The sequence below is a fragment of the Miniopterus natalensis genome, chromosome 13 (genome assembly GCF_054644295.1).
Source record: "Miniopterus natalensis isolate mMinNat1 chromosome 13, mMinNat1.hap1, whole genome shotgun sequence".
In the NCBI taxonomy this organism is placed as follows: domain Eukaryota; kingdom Metazoa; phylum Chordata; class Mammalia; order Chiroptera; family Miniopteridae; genus Miniopterus; species Miniopterus natalensis.
Window position 1 is genome coordinate 45765559 of NC_142093.1, and position 18890 is coordinate 45784448.

The 18890-nt window shown below is 40.4% G+C and overlaps 1 protein-coding gene across 1 annotated transcript in view; it reads left to right on the forward strand.

Moving 5' to 3' along the window:
- CTNNA2 (catenin alpha 2) overlaps positions 1 to 18890 on the forward strand; it is a 976906-nt gene that overhangs the window by 739925 nt on the left and 218091 nt on the right. The window contains exon 8 of the mRNA XM_087823861.1: positions 105 to 185. Within this exon, the coding sequence (XP_087679987.1) occupies positions 105 to 185 (81 nt within the window). The remainder of the gene's footprint in view (positions 1 to 104; positions 186 to 18890) is intronic.

Consider the following 18890-nt stretch of genomic DNA (forward strand, 5'->3'; position numbering starts at 1 on the left):
TTGCTTGGACTCTGCAACTCAAGTGTGTTTCTGAATTTTTTAAATCTTTAATGTCACTAACATTGAATTTTCTAAATCAGAAATTATTTTTCTTTTCTTAATAGACTGGAAGGAAGGAAAAAGGAGATCCTCTAAACATTGCAATTGATAAGATGACCAAGAAAACAAGAGATCTAAGGAGACAGGTACTGGTTTTGGTTTTTGTTTTTATTTTAAGTGCATGGTACTTAGTGGTGCTGTCCAAGAATGTTCCTTTTTTTCAGGCTGCCTTTTTAGAGCTGACTTTGGGTTTCTATTCTTTATAACACCTACAAATACACAGGAACATTTCATCAACAATGTAGAGTCTGCTGAGCAGACAGATGTGACAGCTGCAAGGGCTGTGATCACAAAAACCACCTCTGAGGGGGTAGCCTGCTCACTGCCCAGGCCCCATCTTCCCAGGGAGAGACCTGATGAATTCCGTACCTTCTACATCTGGTTTGCAATTTGTTTCAGGTCCAGGTATGCAAAGAAATGGTCTATGATTTCTGCTTGTTCTTACTTAAACTTGGAGGCATTCGGTGAATAAACAAGAATGCTAATGGTTAGTGAGAAATACAACTCTTAATCTGATGGACTAATTAAAGGCTCTGACCCAGTGTCTTCCCTTGGGGACGTAAATCTATGTTAGATGCTTATTTGGGAAGCAGGGAACCATAGCAAGGAATGTCAGTTGGATGATGTAAGTGGCTAATAGAATCATTAGTCAGATGGGTACTGTTCTTTTTGGAGGGGAGCATCTCTGTTCGGGGCTTGCTTTCATCTAAAAAGTGCTATATGAACACTGGTAAATTCTACCCTGTAACCTTTATATTATATGTTTCCATGGTAACCTTCCTTTCTTTGGTAGTGTTCTTTCTCTAGAAGATACGATACCATCCATTGTTACCATAAAATCCCTTCCCTATTTCTGCCTGAGAGGCATCCCTTCCCCTGCTGGTGGCTTTTGCCTATATCCATCTCAATCATGAAGTGCAGGTCCTGTTGTCAACTGGAACCAAGCCCTGCCCTCCAGCAAAACCTGCCTCACTTTCCCCAGCTGGAAAGGCTGGGTGGGCAGGGCTGTGTTTAACACTTGCTCCAGCACCGTGTCAAGTACAGACAAGATTAGCAAGGTGCCCGGGCAAGATTAGCCAAGGAGATTTTAGGAATGGTTGGAATGGGAGAAAGACGCCACCTCTAATTACTGCCCGGGAACTTCTGGGCTCCCTTTGGGATATTACACACTTGAAATACTGTCCTCTCGAAGATAGTTCTGGGATATGAAGGCTCCAGTTTGACTGCCCAGATAACAAGCCCTTTTGGGAAAAGCATTTCCTTCTTACTTTACCTTGAAATAAGGGAGAATAAAACATTGTTCTCTTAGGCATTCGTATTTATACCAAATACATCCATGGCCAGGACTGCCTCTCCTTGTCCTCTTAGACCATCCGTCCATAAAAATCCCCCACCTGATATGAACTGATATGAGTAGTAGGAATTGGAATTGTGGTTAATGGAAAACATTGAATCAGGTGTGTGGAGCCCAGGGTTTTACTTCTAATTCTGCCACTAAACTGGCTGTGCAACCGCGGATCCTTCATCTCTTGGTCTCCTTTTCTTAGCTTTAAAAGTATGGAGCCAAACTAGAAGTGCAAGCTATATTTGAGTTGTATAAAATCAAATGAGTCCAAAGGAAGCCCTCATTTATTTTCTATACCAGAGGTCCTACTGCCCAATACAGATTTTAAAAGCAGTGGGAGGGCATCCAGCATCTTCTCTAGGGCTTGCCTTTGGCTAGATTGTCAACCAGGAAGAGCTTATGAACTGAATCTTTTACTTCCCCAATCTCTTGATCTTAGTAGGGACCACTCTTTGACATTCAGGGGCCAGCATTCCCAGCACCCTGCACTCAAAGACCTATCCTAGCAAATTTTTGTCTTATTAGGAAGGAATGGATAAAGTAATTTTTACTCTGATGTTACAATTCTTAGAGAAGGATCTCCTCTTTCTAGCTGAGGACTGGTGAAATATGAAGGTGGAATTTATGATGGAGTTTTAAATTCTTGAGTGACAAGCTCCTTGGAGAGCTTCTTTTAGGATGCAGTGGAAGGAATGTGTCATCCTCTGAAATCATTCCATGCATAAGGTATAGATGTATTTTTTCTGCTCACCTTTCCCAAAGACTGAGAGGAAAAAGGGTACCAAGAGAATTGTTTTATGACATTGAGATCCAACAGTTATGGCATAATTTTACACCACACCCCTGAATGTGGTTCAGATATCTTTCTCCTCCCCAATCTGCCTTTCTAGAACAGGGATGGTTCCCATCTGTCAGTTCCATCCTGATCCATATGTTGGGGATATTTTTGTCTTTCTTCCCATCTCTCTGTTTCTCCATTTTCACCTGTATTGGTACAAAAGGTTCCCTGATCTAAGTGTACAGAAGCTACCCAGCACTTATGAGGATTGAATATGCAAAGCTGAGATCAGTTTTCAGCTTAGATTTGGGTAGCTAGTTAATTGGATTAAGCAATGTACTACCAGGGTGGCTAAGAGCAACTGTGTAGTGTGGCCCAATGTGTGCTACTGGTTCAAATGAGTCTTTCCCTGTTGCTGAAACACTTTCTGGTCTTTCAGTCACCGACAGCCTCTATCAGAAGAGATTCCAAGTGAGAACCCTTAGTTGTCCATTTCTTCCTCCCTGTATATACATGTGTTCCTTGATATAACATTTATAGCGATCAAATCACAGAGGGAGAAAAAGCTGAAATCAAAGAAAAACATTCCTGGTGACTCTCCAAAGTTCCCACTCTTTTAATCTCCTGCCTCTTCCTCACAGACCTGAAGTTGGGCAGAGTCATTCAGAAGGTGACCCTGGAGTCTTGCACAGTTCTAGTCACCAAATTTAAAAGAAATAAACTCAATCATGATCATTATCTTGGACATCCCTAATGAGAAAGAAAAAAAAAGTGGACTTAAACTTGCAGACACTTGAAAAAAATCAAGAATAATTGAATAAAATGGATTTCTGTTTAAGTAGAATTTTTAAGTAAGATGAACCTCTTTCCTCAGGCAATATATCCCAAGGAACTGGGTGGCCATAAATTGTGAAAAGGGTCACAGGAACCCAAGGGTGTTATTTAACACTGATTGGCATGGATCCATCTTGCCAATTAAACCCATGAGAGTAGCTGGCAGTAGAGCAGAATCCTCTTAGGAGTATTTTGTTAGGAATTAAAAGTGGATTGAGGGGAATATGACTGCCAGCTTTAAGCATTATGTTTTAATTTTAGAGCTGTGGGCACAGTGTGCCCCATGTCTGAGCTATTGTCGCTGCTGTGGTTCTGGAATCAGACCATTATAAAAATCAGAGCTTTTGGCTGACTCCCCACCTGCGGATCTAGGAGCCCACATGGTCTATTCATCCTTTAGAGAGGACTCAGTGGGTTTCTACCAGCTGCTCCTTGATGCCCTCCTCCTATGTGACACCTGTGGACTATTCTGGGTGCAGTCTCTTAATTTTCCTAAGCCCACAGAGATGCTGCTTTATCTTGGTTATTATTTTGGTCCTTTTATGAGTCTTTTTTTCCAAGTAAATAAGCAAATCAGGACCCAAATATTTCCCTGTAAAGAGCTAATTAATAATAATCATAACATGTTAGGGTGTTGCTAAACTTAGCAGCTTTCTCATTCCCCAAACCAATCAAGGGCCTAATTTTTATCCCTTCAACCTTAATAGTCATCACAATAATCCCAGCAATGAGATTTGGTAAGTGTCAGCTTGACAAAAGTGTCGATTTTGCTATTACAATAAAAATATTTTCAACAGAACAAAAAAAATGTATAGAATGCTCTTACATTGGGATGAGTACTTAATAGAATGCATTGTATAGCAAATGATTAAAGACAAACAAAACACATGTCACTGGATGGCATGCGTAAAGGTCTATTTATCAAGGCCCTGCTTCAGAAAGGACTGCAGGAAAATCTTCCAAGATTAATAAGAAATAATTATAGCTGAAGAGTTTCCTCAGCTTCTTGTGATCCAGTCCCTTACATAAGAACCATAGCTAAAGGTGGGTAGTCATGAGCAAGAGCATCTAAAATCACTGCCCACAAACTGTAAAGTAAATTCTAGCTGACATGTATGGAGCCCCTACAGTGTGCCAGGCACTGTTCTAAGTTCTCTCCATGAATGGACCACATTTAATCCCCTTACCAGCTCTGTGACATAGAAAAGGTTGTCACCATAATCATTTTACATATAAAGACATGAAATGAAGTAATATACCATGACCACAAGAGTGTGGATGTGTGGAGGTTCCAGCCCAGGCAGTATCCCTGTAGGGACTTTGCTCATGACCCTTCCCTATCCTGCCTCTCCATAGAACCAGCATATGTAGTTAAGTCACCCATATACCAGTCTACTCTGGAAGATCACTTGGGGTGCTTTGTGGTTTTCAGCAGTACCTTTACTACTTCAGGGTTTGGGATGGGTGACAAGAACACACTGCAGACAGCACAAAAAATCTGTGGTGAATGTCAAAAATATGGTTCTTGTTTGTGATAAGATATCATCTCTCAGTTCTCCAGCTGCTTTGGTTCCTTGGGTCCTGTTTTTAAAGAGTGCTATTATGTTTAGGTAGCTGTCTTCTCAAATTATGAATTATAGACTTTCCAAAACATGTACAGAAAAAAGGAGTTATAAGGCATTCATTTCTTTTTCTCACATCTGCTCATGATGGAACCAATTATTTTTAGATTCATTGTATGAAAAAATTTTCAGATCATTTATTTCTGGACCTGAATCTGCTTTTCCTCATAAACACGTGAGGCTATCTATATGGCTACAATAAAAAAATAGATTATAAAACATATATTGAGTTCTTCCAAGTGTTAAGGTTTGTGCTCTTCACACTGAAAACCTGTGTCAGAGCTAATCATCCCTGGATTTTGGTCCCTAGGTCAGACTGCCATGCTCTCATAGAAGTGTGGAGACCAGAAAGTGATCACATAGCAATTGAGATCTGAAATACAGAACATTAGCAACTCAGAGATAGCTGAAGACAAATGACATAAGAAACACCAAAGATCAGAATCCAAATGGCCAGGACAAGAAGTGCAGAGGTAGGAGAGGGTTCAAGGGCACTGGAAAGGCCATCCTTTGGACATGCCCCTCGATCGCAGGTTATATATTCAAGCTACCTCTATCTCAGGAAACTCCTGCTACAATAGCCCCGAATGTCAGACTACCACATACTCACTCATCTCTTGGAAAACACTCATTAGGCCAAGTTCACGGTACATGATTTTGTCAGTTGGAATAGTTCTTAAAACATCTCTATGGCAAGCTCTTCCCTTATGAAGACACTGTTCAAGTCTTGAAGTGGTTTAATGTATTCCTATAAGCCAGCATTTATCATCCACACATAAGCACAAGCTTGTGGAGGACACTGGGCTTGACCCCTCTCTCACTAGCAAGTCTAGATCACAGAAAGAGCCCAGTTGCTTGATCAATATTGATTAATCAAATAATACACTGCACCGAGCAGAGGGATCGATAGCATATGTATGAATAGGAAAATGCTCAATTAAGTGGAAACTTCAGCTACTGATTTAGTCTCTTCTGCTAATTTCTCCAGGCCCCAGAAGTCAAAGAAAAATAGGAAGGGGAAGGATAAATGGCAACGACTGAGTCTCAAATCACATTCAAAAGGAGGTCTGCCTTTGGTTCAATGTCTGACACCTGTTGTAGGCCATTCAGAATTTTGATCCTGACATTGGACAATCCACTATAGAATTATAAAGTTTAAAAAAAAAAATTCCATATTTTTCAGGATTAGATTTTCAATGATGATGATTTTATATATACTTATATATATATGTGTGTGTATATATATACACATATATATATGTATACACACACACACACACACACACACACTCATTTTAGACAGCCATCCTACTTAAGTGAGGCTGGCCATTACTCATTGTTGGAGACCTTGTTGAGGCTGTGATTTCTCATCCAAATCTGTCACTGGAGATAATTTTAAAGTGTGTTGTGTAAGAGTTTACCACTATGGCCTGAGTTAAGGTGTTTCTAGAGTGGATGACCACAGCTACCAACCTCGATTCTGACTGAATGTACTCAGTATACCACCATCGCCACCAGCTTGTGGCCAAATACAGCTGTTCCCTTTGACCCCTCCGTGCTGAGGTTACCTTTTATTACGTGAAAAGGCTTCTGGCATGAGATTCCCCAGGGGAAATTTCCATCAGGACAGCTGATATTTCTTTATCTCCCCATTTCCCAAGGAGACTGGATAACTCTGAACTTTAGAAAATGAATCTTCTTGCAGGCTCTTGCCTCTCCTGCCATTCCCACCAGCCCTGGTGGAAGGCCTTTTGCTCTAGGATTGCATCCCTTTGTGCCTTCCTGAATCCATGGATGTCACTGAGGATGGCTTTGAGCATTCAGCATCACTCTTTGCTTGGGTAGGAAATTGTGAGGAAGGTGATGTTGGTTATAATTCCACCTATTTACTTTATATGCCCTTGACCAATCTTAGTTCTTCTAGGCTGAAGGAATTTCTAGGATAACTTAAAGCCAAACCCTCATCTCACCCCCACACTATACAACTGTGTGCTCTCCACTGGGATCAACCTTTTAAGAGAATTACAGTCTCATGCAAGTCCTCCCATTACCATTCTTTACATCCCCAGAAGCCTTTCATTCAAGTTCATTCTCTTAAATGCATTTCAGATTCCTTTCTTCTCCACTCCCATTGGCCCTGCTCAGTTGCTTTTCACAAAGTGATGGTCACGGCCTCATAACCACTCTATGTCCCCAGCCTCCCTGCCTTCATCTCCGTGAAGCCAGTATTCACACATCCTTGTGCCTTCCACTTGCTGTTGCTTCTGCCTGGGACATCCCCTCTCTCTTCTTTTTTGTTTTGTTTTGTCTTGTTTTTTCCCTTCCAGAGAAACTTACAATTTTTTCTACAAGGGGTAGCTTAAATCATGATCAGTTGTCACCTGATCATGACAACTTTATCCAATTTCTGTAAATAGGGTTTATCCAATAGGCTCAGAGAACATTTTAAAATACCTTTATCATGACACTTTTTGCAATATACTTAAGTTGTTTTATATGTTTATGTTTTTGCTTATGCCATGTCCTGTTACTCTTTTTTTTTTTTTAAGCCTCACTGGAGGATATGTTTTTTTTGTTTTGTTTTGTTTTTAATTGCTTTTTAGAGAGAGAGGGGAAGAGAGAGAGAAAGAGAAACATTGATGTGAGAGAGAAACATTGATCAGTTGCCTCCTGTATGCACCCCGACGAGGGATTGAACCTGCAACCTAGGTATGTGCCCTGATTGGGATTTGAACCCACAACCTTTTGCTGTATGGGATGACACTTCAACCAACTGAGCGACCCAGCAAGGGCTATTCTTTGTTTCTTTAGGGCATGTCCTACTGGCCAAGTAAAGTAAGTCTGTACCACATAGGTGTTGAAAGAATGAAAAGTCTCCTGTATGTAGCCATCCTTCCAAGAAATATTTTAATCAACTTTCTGCCATTCTAAACTCTCATGTCCCTGGTTCCATTGTTGTCAGAAATAGATCTGTTAACTTAAAAAGTCTATTTATACTCTGTTTGTATTGCCTATTTCTATTTTAAGAGATAGCTCCTATTCCTTCACCCAGAAGTTTCCTAAAGCTGGGCTGGCTTTAGAAAAGTCAGCTCAAGAACCTGCTGAAATGCGGACATAGGGCTTTATCCTGGGAGATTCTGATTTCAAGTATGTACGATGGCACCTTAAACTCTGTCATAATAAGCTTCCAAATAATTAGTGATGTTCCAGCAGGTTTGAATCCTACTGACTTTGTTTCTGATAATGGGAACTTTAGACCTCATTGCAGTTTGTTGGGGGATGTATTTGAAGATCTCTGAAAACTTCCAACTACTCTCCAATCCATTTGGCCTCTACTAGACCTCACCAGTTCACAGATACAATACCTGTCTCAAGGGTGGGATAATCCACGCTCCTCATGGGCCAAGATTAGAAATGGGTGTTCTGATCGCTCACTGTGCCATGTTTGAAAGATTTGCTTGGCCAAGTCTGTGCTTTTGGGGGCAGGGCCAAGACAAGAATGAGGTGAGTGAGGCACTGGCCTTGGACTCACCATTTTAGGGAGCACCAAAAAAGTCAATAATCAAAATAAGTAACATTTTTACTCAGTGTTTTAGAAAATAAATTAATCCAGGAGTGAATTATCAACATTGTAAATAAAGACAAAATCAGTAACAGGGTGGTGCTGAGCCTGCCATACTGAAACCTGAAGCAAAAGAAAAAAATAGCAATACAGATCCCGTCTTTATTTACAGTGCTGAGACTGTGTTTATGATGGGTGAATCTTCCCTTAGTTTTGGCTCTGCTCCAGTGCTTCTTTCTATCTATTAAAGTCTTTACTTCACCTGCTGTATCAGAAAATAGCCCCCCCAAAGTCTCAATGTCCGGTTGTTTTCCTCTCCACCCCACCCCCCATCAGTGGCAAAAGGGCTGACTTTTAAATTTTATGGGACCTTGGACTCCAGGTTTGAAGACCAGTTTGAATTGTGGTGTCTTTTAGGTTGTCTTGCTCCAAATGCATTTCTTCTTGATGTTTATGGCAGTGACACGGGCTTTTTATGGCAGTCTGAAGTGCTTCAGAGAAAATGGAGAGCATTTTAATACCACTGATTTACTCTTTCGGGTCTACAGTAATTTTCTTACTGCCTAATTATGAGGCTTGGTTTAATTTACTCTACACATAATGTTTACTGATGCACATATGGTGCCACATTTCAGGAAACTACCCAGAGCAGGTATTTTTGTCAGTCTGGAGCATGGAAAATTTCCTTCACTTACAGAAAAGAAAAGGTAAGGAATTGAATTGCCTTGACAAAGAATGTCCCCCAATGAGAGAGAGAAAAATCACGCGTATCTTTAACTTCAGGAAGGAGAATCAATCCCTTTAAATTTTTATTTTAAAAGCTGAATTATGATCATGTGGTTCCGTGTGTTTAAAGATGATCAGTTACCCTAAAATTCGGGTAGTGGCCGGTAGGAGTTGGGGAAAAGGTGAGATAGGAAAGGAGAGCAGTAGATCCTTCTGGGCTTATTTCTTAACTATCTTTGAAAAAGAAAATATGGATTCAGGAGCCATGGATTCATAGGCCCTTAGGGGTAAAAGGGACCTCTAAGGCCTTTTCCCAGGACAAAGGGTCTTAATTCAGCATCTTCAAAACCCCCTTTGTTAGCCTTTGTTTAGAGATGGGAGTTTAGCCCTCCACCCAGCAGCAGCTGGTACCATTGTTGGACAATTTTAGTAGTTAGAAAATTGAGTTAAGATCAGTGATTTTGTAATTATAAACCACTGATGTTGGATTTGTGCTGAAAAACTGCTGGGGTTTTTTTCCCTTCTTTGCCTAAGTCCAAGGCTCAGATAAAAGCTTTAGTGAATAACTCTATTTAGAGTTTCAAAGACCTACAAATAGTGACTATTATTGCATATGCATTCAGGGCTGTACAATCAATTGGCTCGCCTTTCCGTAGCTCCGAGAGCTATGTGTGGTTTGGCTTAGGAACCGAGCCGCTGGTGCTCTCTTGTCATGGAGACAGCTGAAATATCCAACTCTTTAGATCATCTATCTGATCCACTGCTCCCATTTGCACTGGGTTATGCATGGAGGTCAGAAGAGCAAAGCCACCCACTGAAACCCTTTGACATTTGTTCAGTGTCCATTCTTTCTTTAGCACTTAATCATCAGTTCTGCAGAGGGGGAATTGCTATAAAAAACATTTGATTTTTACAGAATAGCATCTTGAAGTTCCAACAGTAGGATTAAATGTCTTACTGGTATAGAGCTCAAAGTTTGAGAAGCCTGAAGCCTATCTTTTCAATGACTGTACTTGTTAAAGTTGATACACTTTGCTATTAGTTTATAGCTTTTATTAGAATTCCATTAAGAAGAATAACATAAGATAAATATAATTAATAATGAGTCTTGAAATTCTCAGCAATAATCAAAATAATAGGCTTCCTGTTTAGTATAATCACCATTTTTTTCTGCCTTGAACCATTCATATCTGTGTTCAGCCCCATGCAAGACACTGAACCATGAATAAGATTTTGATGATTACTTTTCTAATTACTCATAGGAGAAAAAAGTAAAAGACTTTCATTTTAGCTGGGAGGGGATAGCTGATTAAACAGAGATCAAGTGTCTAGTAGACCTGCCCGGTAATTTCAGTGCCCAACAGTGGAATGGGTTGTGCCCCAGCGTGCATTTCAGGATTAAAGAGGAACCATTTGTCCTGAGGACTTTGGTGATAACGGGGGATTTTCCATCTGATCCAACCATAAGTGCTCATCAGAAGTCTGGGCGATTAACCAGTTCCACCACCTCCTCTCTCATTCCACTGTTTCTTTGTTTTTCACCAACACATCAATCCTGTTAACTATTCGGGGCAGGATATCTGTATTCCCACTTGATTCCTTCATCTTTGGTGAGGCTCGAGCTGCCTTAAATAGCTGCAGTTGGCATGGCAACTGTGCCAAAGGGGGCGACTGAAAAGCAGAAAAGCACCTTTGGTCCAGGCAAGGTGGGAGGCCCAGGCAGCTGAACGCGGGAGAGGCAGGAGAAGAGTTGCAGGGGCAGGAGGAAGTCAGCACTAATGAACCGTGCCCGACTGATGACATTGCCCTCAGCCCCTCCTTTGAAATCCAGAAGCTTGGATCAATGTGGCCCTGAGGCTGTATCACAGATGCCGTGATAACTAGTTGAAAGGAGATCACTTGTGACTGATGAACTAGTCCTTATGTCTGTATGTTGCCATAGCAGCCAGCTTGCCAGTTGCTCTTTGGGCACATTCTCTGTGTTTGGTCAGTCCATAGAAGTACCCTCAATACCGTTGTCAGATTAGAAGAAAATAGCAGGATTTGGCATCCAGTCCGTGTCAGAGCACCTGTGGCAACCAGGCTGGGCAACCCAGCCAGGTACCTTTCTAATCCACAGAATTTTTAGGAAAAGCCAACAACATGTGCCCTTCATTCTCTTCCTTTCTTGCCTCAAAGCTTCTGCTAGAATAAATTTCTTAGAGACCACTGGAATAATCTGTTTTCTTGCAGAGCATGAGACAAAAAGAGAAAGAGGTCAACTTGGCCAAATACTACCAGTCACACTGGCCACTTGGTCTGCAGGGCCATCTGTAGCCTCCTCAGTTTCTTAAGCAGGTAGCTGCTGGACCCTCAGCTGCTCAGTGACCAGTAAGCCGTGGGTGAGTGGAGCTTGGAAGATCCAGGGTCTTGCAGTAGGGATATAACAGTGACATGGACAGAGCAAACGGGCTATAAGCCTACAAGTCACTGATGAACAATCTAGAACATGTGCCTGCAGACTGCTACCTGTGGCCCCAATCTGGTCGTCTGACCGTGTATGTAAATAATGTTGTATTGTCAGCTTTTGTGTTACAACAGCAAAGCTGAGTGGTCCTGGCAGATACCAACTGGCCATAAAGACTAAAATTCATACTATCTGGCCCTTTACAGAAAAAGCAGGGTAAGGCATGCTCTAGAATTAAGTCAGCTTGAGATAAAACAAATATGGTATAAGAGTCCAGATTCCCTGAAGAAAACGGAGGGACCTTAAATCTGACTCTCTTTACTGTCTTCCCCTTGAATGGCGACAGCACCAGTCATTTTATAGGATTTCCACAAACTTGGAAATGTGGAGTGGTCATTGGGCCTCTGACATGAAGCCCCTCTAGGGAAAAATTCAGCACTTGTTGGAGATGCCAAGCTGTGCAACAGTTAAAGACAGAAAGTGCAGAAGCATAACATAGGGTGGCAGACTCCTGAGACAGAAGTTAGCTGATAGGGACACGGTTATCCATAATTGGGACAGAGTAGAGAGCATGGTGAATGGCTTTCCATTCTAGAAAATGTGAAAGGCTCTTTAATGACCACAAGTGGTCAGAAGCTTCAGCAGTTCCTTTATAAGGGACATCTGTACCAGCAAGTGCCATCGTCCCTCTTCACTCAATAGCATCTTACACCCCCACATTTCCCATCCCTTGCAGGTGAACTGAAGTGGCACTCATCTAACACCTGGAGTGGGAACTGTGGAGCTTGGATGGGGTCCTCTCAGGAACTCTTGTATTTACAATGGGGACCCTTCTGAGATCCACAGGACTTGTGCTGTAATGTGGAATGGTGGGGAATTCGGAAGGATGGAGCCAGATGGCTCTACCTGGTACAAATCCCACCACACTGTGGCAGGTGTGTAGGATTGACGTCACCAGAAAGAAATATATGGTTTAGGGAGTTGTTCTTTGCGTCTTGCTTCAAACTCTTTAACCACACACTTTTTATAGGCTTCTGCTGTTAGCCTGATATCAAATTCATCCATTTAATGATTGTTTTTTCCAATTGCCAGTGCAGTTGTGAGGGGATCAAATCTTTTCTTTGAACAGCATTTCAGAAGTTTCCTAAGGGTCCTTGCCAGGGTGAATTTATGTGATTGTAACTCATTACTCTCTCACACTATATTCAAACAGCTTGTGCCCATTTCATGTCAGTTAATCAATGGCTGATAGTAGATAGAATGGAATACCCAGGCATTTAATCTTCTCCTTCTGTAGTAAACAATCCTGGAGGGAATCTAATGCTAAGGGAGAGGGGTTGACTAAGTGTGGGAGTGAAGAATGGAAAAAAACGATGACCTTTGTCCCATTGGGATTTGTGAACTTGAACAACCAGCTTTCATGCATTTAAGGTCAGTAAACATGCAGACCTTAAATAAAATAGAAATGTTGTTAGAATTGGAAGACCTGACTCTGGCATTTGCTATGTTCAAACAGTGACCCTCCCTTTCCTCATCTATACAACAGAAAGAATTATGCTCACCCTGCAGACCACATCTTTCAGCCCCACCGTGACATTGTAAGGAAGGTCAAATGAAATAATGTCTAGGAAAGTTCTCTGCAAGCTATAAAAATGAACATGCACATGATTATTATTAAAGGCAATAAGCAGCCAGAAACTGAGTAGACCTTGCAGATATGCAAAAGAATCAGGCTTCTTTTCAATGAGTTCAGGGATCTGAGCAAGGTGTCTTTCCCACCTTCGCCCATGCGACCTAAAATTCCACCCTTATGAAATGCCAGATCTTCTGGGCTAGCTAACTGGATATTTGAAAGTATGTCTGTCCTGGTGGAAGGGTGGAGAAACCCTGAGAGAACTGTTAAATGTGAAAAAAAATTAGGTAGTATGATGTGAAGGAAATGTGACAAATTTGGACTACTTAAGAATATTCCTTAGGCCAGCCTCCTACACATTTAACAGGATTAACTCATGCTGGCCTCATTTGTGAGGCCAGTCAAGCATCGATGTGGTCACTGGAGCTTTATTACTCATTGTGAATTGAGAGGAGTTTTCAGCAGTGAGAGTAGATGGCTCTTGTTTTTCTTTATAACCCTGGAAACGCAGTACGTAGTGCGCCAGGAACTCCTACATGCAAGGAGAAGAAATGAATGAGTGAACACCAATCACTGGGAATAAAGAGTGGAATACAGTAAAAAAGAGATAAAGCGTACTTTTCCTCTTTGTGAAAACCTTACTATTCTTATAAGTTCCCTTCTTCCTTTGATCTTATCTCATTGCTGTCTACTCCATTATATCTCTTGTGCATTTACTCTCATTTATTTGGTATAACATTGAAATATCCTTAATAATAGCTTGATGTTTGTGTAGACTTTTCTTTATGGACTCTTTTTCCCCCACTAGAAATTTTAAAAAGAAAAGATTTTAAAATGCAGAATTGAAGACAACTAAGGGACCTTTATTAGTTTTTCAAGAATGAACATCTAGAGCCAAGACTATATAATGGGGAAAGGATAGTCTCTTCAAGAAATGGTGTAAGGAAAACTGGACAAACATAGGCAAAAAAATAAAACCATACAGAAAAATATACTCAAAATGGATTAAAAACTTAAACATAAGGCTTAAAACCATACAACTTCCAGAAGAAAACAGAAACATAGAAGGTAAACCCCTTGACATTGGTTTTGGCATTACGTTTTTGGATTTGACACTGAGAACAAAGGCAACAAAAGCAAAAATAAATAGTGGAACTAGATCAAACAGAAAAGCTTATGCACAGCAAAGGAAACCAATACAATAAAAAGGCAACGTATAGAATGGGGGAAAATATGTGCAAATCATATGTCTGGTAAGAGGTTAACATCTAATATATAAAAAACTCATACAACTTAATACTTAATAGCAAACCCCCCCCCCCAACAATTCCTTAAAAAAATGGACAGGATACCTAAATACTTTGTTTTTTCAGAGACATACAGATGGCCAACAGGTACATGAAAGGTGCTCAGCCCTTATCATCAAGGCAATGCGGATTAAAATCACAATGAAAGAATTACCTCGTACCTGTTAGAATGGCTATCACTAATAATGTAAGAGGTAACAAATGTTGGCAAGGGTGTGGAGAAAGGAGAACCCTCGTGCATTGTTAGTGGAAATGTAAATTAGTGCAACCACTATGGAAAAAATATACGGTTTCCTCAAAAAATTAAGAAAGGAACTACAATATGATCCAGGAATCTCACTTCTGGGTATATATCCAAAGGAAATGAAAAGAGCATATTGAAGAGATGTCTGTATTTCCATGTTTATTGCAGCATTATTCACAATAGTGAAGATATGGAATGGAACGTAAGTGTTCATCAATGGAAGAATGGATAAAGAAGATGTGATGTGTATGTGTGTATGTGTGTATATATATATACACACATACACACATTTCATTATATATATATAATAGAATCATATTTCATTATATATACACATATATATAATGAAATATGATTCTGCCATTAGAAAGAAGGAAATCCTCCCATTTGTGACAACACAGAGTACAAAAGTGTTTGCCAGGGGCTAGGAGGGTAGGAGAAATAGGGAAAGATTGGTGAAAGCATACAAACTTTTCAGCTATAAGATAAAGTCTGAGGCTATACAGGGGCGGGCAAAAGTTGGTTTACAGTTGTATAAGAAACACAGAGTTTATTCTTGTATTATTATTTATTACTTATTGCATTACTTATTACGAACTGTCAACCTAATTTTGCCCTCTCCTGTAGTGCAAAACATGGTGACTATAGTTTATAACACAGCATTATGAAATAGAAATATGCTAAGGGAGTAGAGCTTAAGTGTTCTTACCAAAAAAAACACAAAAAAGTATATGAGGTGATGGATGTGTTAGCTAACTAGATGGTAGGGAATCCTTTTACAGTATATATGGATATCAATTCATCGTAATGTATGCTTTAAATATCTTAAAATTGGTCAGTTATACCCCAGTAAAGCTGAAGTTTAAACAAAGGATAAACATCTATCTATCAAGAAGAATCAGTGATAGCCTTTTATCAGGAAGATTAAAATTGGACACACAGCCTTCAGTCTCATTGAAGGTTAACCTTCTCTGACTCCCATTGGCTGGTGAAAGCCATTTTTCAATACTGCCTTTTACAGGGAACTGCTTCATATTCATTGAATGGTTGTGGATTTTTAGACTTTGTGCAAAACACTTTTGCATATCCATTTGAAGTTGTCTCGATATACATACATCACACGCTCCTCATGTCTCATCCCATAGGCAGACATTTTTGGTCATTTTTGAGACAGTTTATTTTTCCCCCTGAGTTTGTGAGTTAAACTCTGTCTCTCATTCCATCACTCTCCCCACCCATGAAATAAGCAAGTGAATTGTTAGAATCGGGTGTGATCCACCGACTGTATTCCTTTTGGTTTGCTGAAGAAAATGCAGTTTTTCCATTGATGAATAGCCTTAATTGGGTAAAATAGACTGGTAGTGCTGAGCTAATACCTTTAAATGTCTTGTCTTACACAATTAATATTCCCTTGTCACACATACGTTTAAACAGTTGGAAGAAAGCCTTGTGTTCTTGACTCCTGTCAGACTTAACGAATGATTTTGTCAAGTCATTCCTTTCTGCCCTGGTTGATTGATAGCTAAATTTTGGTTTTCTAGCTATGTAAAAAGTGTTAACTATGCCTTTCAGCTTGTAGGCAAGGTTATTTAAAACATTCTAATAGTTTACAGAGGAATTACATTGCCTGTTGACTGGAGAGGTCACAAACTGTGCCCCTCTTCATCAGGGACACAAATCACAGGGCCCATGAGCTAATGAAGGCAGTATTTATGAGTCCCTGCACTTGCTGGATGATATACCAAGTTCAAGGTGTCCCTAGTCCTGACTGCTGAGGACTCTGACTTCTACTTTTGGATGTACCTCTACTCATGGGCTATATAATAGGTAGATATATTTAGAATGAATATGGTTTGATCCTAAAACTCTTAAGAATGAGAATAAAAACTAGAATGCTAGATTGTCACAGTACTAACTAACCTTCATCTACAGCTTTCAAAACTCTCTCAGTAATAAAGCAGATCCCTCTCACTTCTGCTTCCACCTAGCGTACAGATTTTCACACATATGGTAATTACAATTTCAAAATATGGGAAGTGGATCCCAGTCATTTCTGGGAGGAGTCTCAATTCCCTTGGCTTGAACCTTTGTTGAAAGTCCCACAATTTACCACTTAAACTACTTTGGCCAGTAAGTAAGCTTATGGCTACATAAAAGCAAGTAGAGCCCATCAATATGTTTTCACAGTAGACATACCTTGAACAATGAGTCCTCCAGTTGTGTTTGTTTTTTTTTTTAAACAGAATCCTAAAGTCCAAGTATGTCACAGAGTCTAATAGTGAGTAGTCAGCAGGTCACTTTTAACTCCTGGAATGGGGATTTATTTAAGACTCAGTGTCACTTCTGCCTATGGTGGGACCACTGATTTTCTCTTGTGGTGTCTATCTGCCACTGAGTCTATTTGTCCATTCTCTCAACTGGGAATTTCTTCTTTTTGCCCTATTATGTCCAGGGAGGCTTCCAGAATTCTTTAGGCACTTCACTCATCAGCCAGGAAGCTGGATCACATATGTTTCTGGAATTTTGTGCACCACCATCATACATACTGTTGCTTTTGGTCAATAGTGTATGCCAAGCCAGCACAATATAGACATATGAGAGATTGTATTATATTAGTTATTTAAAGCATGGCCTCTAGGGCCAGACACCCTGGATTCAAATCCTGCCACTGCTATCTATTAGCCATGTGAATGTGGGCAAGTGACCTAAGTCTACTGCCTCAATTTTCTCAACTATAAAATGGAGAAAATAGTATCCATCTCTCTTGGGAGAAATAAATGTTATTCTAAGTATTTATCATAGTGCCTAACACAAAATAAACATTCAATGAAATTTATTAATATGAAATATTAATTTCCCCCAGTCTTTTCCTGCTCTCCTCCTTGTCACAACTCCTTCTTGCCCCATTGCTATATACTACAGTCAGCTTCAGCCTTCTGCATACATCCTCTATACCACCAACCTCTCTTTTGTTTCCTTGTACTGCATCCAACAATTGTGGGCTCTGTGCTCTACTAAGATATATATATGTCATATATATATATATCTTTATTGATTATTGATTTCAGAGAGAGGAAGGGAGAGGGAGAGAGAGAGATAGAAACATCAATGATGAGAGAGTCATTGATCGGCTGCCTCCTACACGCCCCTGATTGGGGATAGAGCCCACAACTCGGGCATGTGCCCTGACCGGGAATCAAACCATGATCTCCTGGACCCTAGGTTGATGCTCAACCACTGAGCCATGCCTGGCCTGGCTCTGCTAATATTTTTACCAGAACTAAGACAAGCTACAGTATCTGCTGGGTTGAGGCCATCTGGAGATCCACAGTGATCCCAGCTCCCCCTTGGATCCTAAGGCAATATTTCACTGCCTCTTTCCATGAAAGCTGTCCTTGCCTATTGTGGAAGGAGAAGAGGATTTTGATGTAGTCCTGTGTGTGCTGGGGTAGAAAATGGAACCAGTGGAAGGAAACAAACACCTGATACTGTTCTTCAGGATGAGTTCCAATCAACCCTTCTCTGTCCTAGTTCCCATGACTTGTCTTGTCAATAAATTTTTTTAATTAAAAACTTTGTTAAACCTAAAAGATAAGAAATTGCCACTCTGATATTTTGAAGCATGGCCCATGGCTGTGTGATGGAACACATGGTGTAGACTACTATCAATCCAATGCTTTTAGCTCAAGAACTGAATTGGAATGTTACAAACTAGTAGTCACTGATTGATCAGAAATTTATTTTCTGGATGTCTCTCTAAAAAGATGACTTAATGACCACAAAAACTTATTCTAGTTAAGTATAGATATCGTCTTATCAGTTACCTATTGTCATAATAGTGCATCTATTAGTATGCATAATAAGTAATAACATCTCCATGGCATACAATAATAACATTTGTTTACTCACTAGTTGGGGTGGTCACCTTGGTCAGGTCCTCTCCTGTTTGGGCTCAGTTGCTATTGATTGACCCTCTTTGGCCTTGATAGGGATGACTGAGGTGGCTCAGGTCTATTCAACATGTTTGTCCCACTGCTCCTGGGATAAGCAGTCTAACCTGGGCATGTCTTTCTCATGGGAATGGCAAAGAGCAAGACCAAGAAAGCCCAAAGGTGAATGGGCCTTTCAAACCACTGCATGCATGATGGTTCCATCATCCACTGGTCCTGTGTATGCCACATGGGGCAGATATTACAAAGTCCCATGGCAATGGGCTTGGATGTGAGGAGAGGTAAAGAATGGGGATCTATATATATGTATTACTGTTATCTAAAGTTTGCCTTGTTGCTTCTTA